Source organism: Colletotrichum fioriniae (assembly GCF_027942845.1).
Source record: "Colletotrichum fioriniae strain IMI 355084 chromosome Unknown scaffold_20, whole genome shotgun sequence".
NCBI classification, from domain to species: Eukaryota; Fungi; Ascomycota; class Sordariomycetes; order Glomerellales; family Glomerellaceae; genus Colletotrichum; species Colletotrichum fioriniae.
In genome coordinates, this window is record NW_027076856.1 from 490,907 (window position 1) to 496,906 (window position 6,000).

Genomic DNA, 6,000 nt, shown 5'->3' on the forward strand with positions numbered 1-6,000 from the left:
GTGAGATGCCCCTCACTGAATGACCCACGCTGTGGCCTGGCACAGCCACTCAGCTGGCCGCTGTTGTACAAGTTTTGCAGCATCGGGTAACTGATAGTCACCCGCAAGGCAGTCATATCAACATCGAGGATTGAAAAGTCCGCAAGTAACAGATCATGCTAAAGTTTTGCGTATGAGCTCCTCGGTATAATTCTTTATCTTAATACTATAGCTCGTCATGGGCTTCGCTCTGACTAAATACACTAACTCCATGACTTCCACTCTGTGAAACAAAAGCATCCAGCTGTTCCACTGTCAACATCTCAGTGAAGTTGCCCTGGAAAGTTACAATCTCATTCGAACCGGCGCGATATAGCCTGATTGATGGATATGATGCTATTTCGATTGGCACATCATTCGCGTCGACATTGATAGTTGCTAGGGCAGCTTTGTCCGACAGCCCAAGCTTGGTGTATTTGAAACCAAGCTCATTCATTGGAGTGTGCAGACTGTTTGGCTTGTTAGTACTGCATTCGATGGCGTACAGATATGATCAACTTACTCGGTACAGTATTGACACCATGGCACGTAGAATTCAACCAAGACATCTTTAGACTTGTCATAAGCTAAGTCCTCAAAAGTACTGCCAACTAGCGTTGTCAAAAATGGGTGCGACTTTGACGCTTCAGGCACTGGTTCTGACTTGATGGTAGGTTTCAATGAACCAGCCATGTAAGCAGAGACATGTTTAGCGACCCTCTTGGCGTTGAACACTTCTTCAGACATAGGATATGCTCTCTCTTGTTGACTTGCGATGGCGAACCCACGCTTGATATTCTTGCTAAGATGCATCTGCTCACATATTTTGGGGTAATCTGGCGCAAGAACTGACAAGAAGGTGAGTTGATCCTTGTACTTCTTTGCAAGAGGAGCCAGTGCCTTGACGATCTCAGCACGATCATCCCGCTTGCTGACGAATATTTGGGCCAATGGTTTCCCATACTTGAACGGTTAGTCGATATCAAACGTTAGGGAAGAATGGCCTACCTTTTTGGCTTCTTCATGAACGACAGGATCGTATTCGCGAATCAGCGGCTGGGTTGCATCCCGCAAGAAGGCCTGAACAGCTGCGACGGTGAATTGCCCGCGGTAGTAAACTGGATTCTCTTCCTCTTGGGTATAGACCGCGATGGAAGGGCCCTTCCTGTCTTTTTCAAGGCTATGAACGATGCCAAAACTGTAATGCGCTCGCCACTTAGCAGCAACAGTGTCAAAGGTCTTGAGCTCGGATTGATGATCCGAGCCAAGAAAGGCAACGACTGTGACTCGAGATGAGCGCGCGAAATCGAGATGGTTCTCTTCGGTAAGACCCTTAACTGGAGAACCTGATTGTCGCTCAATATATTTCACAACCCTGCAACGATGATCAATGACCCACAAGCAATACAGAAAAACCGACGAAACTCACGATGACGCGTCTAAAGCTTCTTTGTAAGTGATTAACTCCTTGTTGCCGGTTGTAAACTTCAACGTGGGGACAGTAAAGACCTGAGAGTCATCGCACACAGTCGGCTCCTCGTTGCAGTTGACAGAAGCAATGGCGGTCTTGGTGAGCGCTGCAGACACCCCGTCTAGGACTCCTTGCACTCTGTCACATTCTTTACAACCGTCCGCTGTAAACAAGATAAGCGCTGGTCTTGAAGATATCAGGACAGTGAACTCTATTCTACGGAGTTTGACGCATTGTGTGGGAGCAGCAAGGGTAACGAGTGACAGGAGTGTTGAGAAACGCATGATATTAGTGTGCATAAAGGACGAGAGAATCGATTTCCAGACAGGATTGCAAACCCAGATCATTCCTCTTTCAAGAAAGAATTAATTATATCAACTGTTTTCAAGTATCAGAATCTCTCCACTCCCAGATCTAGCCTATTTAAGCTCAAATCGTTATCCCGCTAGCTTATCATAAGACCCAATCTCGTCTAGCCATTCCTTTAATTTCAGCTCCCCTCAAAAGGCTTAGCTCCTCTCGACTGCCGAAGTCCCCAACGCCGCATTGTCGGCAAAGCCGCCGCTAAGGCACAGCTGAACCCTGCCAACTTCTAGAATGTTTAATCGAAGGATGGATCCCTTACCAATAGAAATTGGAAAGTGACCTGAAGTTTAAACAGACATTTCACAATCATAATTGGTTTGCCGAGTCTCTATCTATTAGCTCCACAAATGGTATGAACCTTATATACGAAAAGATATGCGGTGACTCGTCGACATTGAAACCTGAGTTGTGGAAAGATATGAAACTTGAAGCCACAAGCTTTGGTGACATAGTGTTTATACTGGGTGCTGACTCGCTGCGGGAATAGTTCCAGAAGAACTTGCTTGTTCGGATTGAGGATACTCGCGCAAACGCTTTCCTTATCAGAGTGGCTCGTGAAGTTATGTTATCTCTTTAGTACAACCTTTGACGATCGTCTCCATTCAGCTTCTGAGTTGAGTCAGGTGCATGATCAGGACAAGCTTAGCCTGGTGATAGTATGAATAATGCCTATCATGAAGATGATAATGACTATCAAATACGCGTAGGACTGGTGATACTGTCGCGTGGGAGGTGGGATATAATGTAGATGGATATATATAGACCATTGAACACCGCAGACATCTTGATATTCTCATCACAGCCTCACTTGTTCAAGCATTTAAGCCTTTCAACTTGATCATTATGATGTTCGCCTCAGCGTCGCTTGTCCTCCTCGCAAGCCTTCCTCTTGTCTTCTCCCTTCCAACCGAAGCTCAGCCATCTAAAGAGCTTCGACAGCCTGAAGGTTTCGCCAACATTTACGACGCTGACGGTGAGCACTGGCTCCAAGCCATCAAAGCAGAAGCTGCCCGTCAGGAAGCCGCTGCTGCTTCTGTCCATAATGAAACTGAGGCCCTCGAAGCCAGAGACAGCTGGATTTACCAGGTCCACGGCATGTACACTGACAACCTCGTCAACGTCGGTGATGTCGACACCTTCTACATGCTCTGGACGCGCATGTACGACTCCAGCGACGACAGGGGCGGTCTCTCAGACATCACCCGCAACGCATGGAGCAAGTTCTGCAACAGCCCCTACGGTGGAAACGGCGGCGTGACCACTAGATTTATCCTCGACGGTCAGTGGGGAGCCGTAGGTCGTCTCAGCGGTTGGTCGATGCGCGACGCCCTGATCCACTCCATGTGGCAGACAGCCAATGGCATTGGAAAGCACAACGGTTATACCGTGTACAACGGCTGCTACGGCTTCACCTGGCAAGAGGGAACCCCAAACAAAGCCGACTCGGCATGTGGAGGAAGATCGGGCAAGCCTTGCCCGTACAACAAGGACTGTCCGTTATCGGGCATGGAGTGCACTGGTCTCAAATGGGGTACTTGGCTCCCAAGCATCATCCGCATGAACGTCTATAACCGTGACGGGTCGCTTCGTGCTGATGCGTACCAGGCCAGAATCTCTTCACAGGGTATTGGTACCGGTGGTTGCTCTAAGGCCCAGTCTGTTTCTGCTTTTGTCGCCGACTTTATCCCAATTATCGGACCTTACTTTGCCACTGGTATTCGTCTTAACTGTTTATATAAGACCTAAGTTCGATTAGTGCAAGCAGAACTTTCTTCTCGGGGTCGTTAGTAATGTGTTCTATATAATATAAGCCCAGCATCGTGTTAGTAGTGTTTATTATATTGAGATTTAATAAAAGATACTAGAATTAGTAATCCTTATTCGTATGTAAATTATTTGAAATTAGTAAAGAAGGAAATTTGTTCAACGTGGAACAACGTTTTTTTATAGTTAAAACAATATGTTTATTTATTATAAGATATTTTTATAAAAAAACTACTTATAATTTTTTTTTTAATTATTAAGCAATTTGATTATGAATTTTTATTTATTTTTTTACTTTTAAGCATTGTTGAAATAACAAGGGGATATGTATAAGTTTTATAAGGGAGGCAAAATCACTATATTGTCTAGGATACAATCATTAAGTTTAGACATACCCTAAGCTCACAACACACTATATCTGTTAACCGCCACTATCAAGAACCGCCCCTAGTAACTAGTCCCAGAGATTATAATATAGCAGCTCTCAGAGAAGAGACCTCAATTTCTGCAGCAGGTTGGTCAGTTCGCAACATCAAATCAAGCCGAATGCTCCTCCCTGAGTCGCTTACCTGGAGGCCGCTCAAGCTATCATCCGACTGGCCGCCGTCGTGAGGCGAAAGTAGCAGGCCAGCGAGCTGCTTCTTTGACTTTTGCACTTCCATTACTTGCTAGACGATGTCAGTATCAACCCGCCCCCCCCTTCCATCTGTGACTGCAGCATCAGCTTACCTCTTCGAAAGAGTCCCGCACATACAGACGCACTGTTGTCACTTCGCGGGTCTGCCCGATGCGGTGCACGCGAGCGAGCGCTTGCTCCTCGAGGTTTGGGTTCCTACACGCAAAGTTGTGAGATTGCCGAGCCCAAATTTTACCATGGTTCTTACCAGTGAGGCTCCCTGAGATAGACTCGAGACGCGACAGTCAGTGTGAGTCTACGAGCATCCAGTTAGTGAAAATCATTGGATGGCTGAAAGGGGCTCCGCACCCGACTGCGCCGCATGAAAGCGTCAACAGCATGACTGAGACACCCGGGTCGTTTCTGAACTTCTCAACCAGCGGCTGCCTATCTTTTTGAGGTACATTGCCGTCAAATCGGACGCTGGCCTTCCCTGCTTCGTTCAAGGCCCGCTCAACGACGTCAAGCGTCATCTTCCAGGTTGAAAAAACGATGCTAGAAGCATTTAGCAGGATTTCCGACCTATGGAGTGCACGAAAGAGCATACCTCTTAACGCCCGGCGGTTGACGGTTCAGATCCGCAACTAGTGCTTTCACCTTGGATGGCAAGCCAGCTCCTGACATTGCGTCGGGGGGAGTCGATATTGGAATCTCTTCAAGGGCACTGTGACTGGTGGAAACCGGAGCCACGGGGCACGGCGGTTGGTGGCCGCATGCCAAAGTCCGACCGGCTCGACTGGATCTCTTCACACAGTCGCTACAAGAGAATTGTAAACATCGAGAGTATCGAGGACCAGCTTGTGCGGCATCGGAATGGCTCGTCATAGTCTGGTCCGTGTCGAGCGTCGAAGAACACCACAGACAGACAATCGGACCCTTTTGCCACTGCAAATTGAGGAGCTGCTGGGCGTGAAGGGTCCAGTCCTGGTAGTTCTCGGTCGAGTAATGAGTAACTTTTTCATGCCTGCTGTGGTACCCGAGTCCTAGGTTGCAAAAAAGTCGCAACGACTCGATTTGCTGCAGGGCATTGTGGTATATGGAGACGTTTGATGTTTCAAGCCCGGAATCCTGTAGCAGCGCTTCTTCGATTTTTGCAATGGCTCGCTGCCGCATTTCATTGTATACTGACCTCTCCCCTTGGGTGAAGTTAACGTGGCAAAGTTTATTGTGCTATAGAGGAAGGCTAATTGTGCCCTAGCAGTCATTATTTACATCAACAGCCTACCGACAATTAATTTTATATAAAAATTTTTTTAATATTAGTAAGATATAGGGGTTATAATAATTATAATTAACGTTTATTAATAATTAGTATTTTAAGTATTATATTTATTACGGGGAGTTAAAAATAGGTAAGCTTATTAAAGGATTAATTACGAGTTAATTAATATTAATAATATTGTATTCTTTTATAAATATAGTCGTTTTAATATTAATTTATTTTTTAGTCGATTTTTTAATAGTCATTAAACGATAGGGTATATAAATACGGACTAGCTCGTTATAGCTAACTAAGTCGTATTCTTAACTTATAGAGTTTAGTAATAACTATAATAATATATTTTATAATAATTAACGATATTTAATAATATTATACTTAATTTATTACTATAAAATAAAAAGGATAAGAGATTATATTACGATTCCAGGGTTAGGGTTAGGGTTAGGGTTAGGGTTAGAGGTTAGGGTTAGGGTTAGGGTTAGG

At 45.4% G+C, this 6,000-nt stretch overlaps 2 protein-coding genes across 2 annotated transcripts; one reads left to right on the forward strand and one right to left on the reverse strand.

The window, feature by feature from the left end:
* Positions 1-2,698: 2,698 nt before the first annotated feature.
* N0V96_012058 (uncharacterized protein) lies at positions 2,699-3,601 on the forward strand (the record flags this gene model as incomplete). The annotated part of the gene is made up of 1 exon (XM_053197173.1): positions 2,699-3,601. One exon carries the CDS (start codon positions 2,699-2,701, stop codon positions 3,599-3,601), a length of 903 nt encoding a protein of 300 aa, XP_053045480.1.
* A 502-nt stretch (positions 3,602-4,103) lies between these two features.
* N0V96_012059 (uncharacterized protein) lies at positions 4,104-4,768 on the reverse strand (the record flags this gene model as incomplete). The annotated part of the gene is made up of 4 exons (XM_065759485.1): positions 4,104-4,124; positions 4,189-4,287; positions 4,349-4,451; positions 4,605-4,768. The coding sequence occupies 4 exons, from the start codon at positions 4,766-4,768 to the stop codon at positions 4,104-4,106; spliced, it is 387 nt and encodes a 128-aa protein (XP_065611939.1).
* Between the last annotated feature and the right edge of the window lie 1,232 nt (positions 4,769-6,000).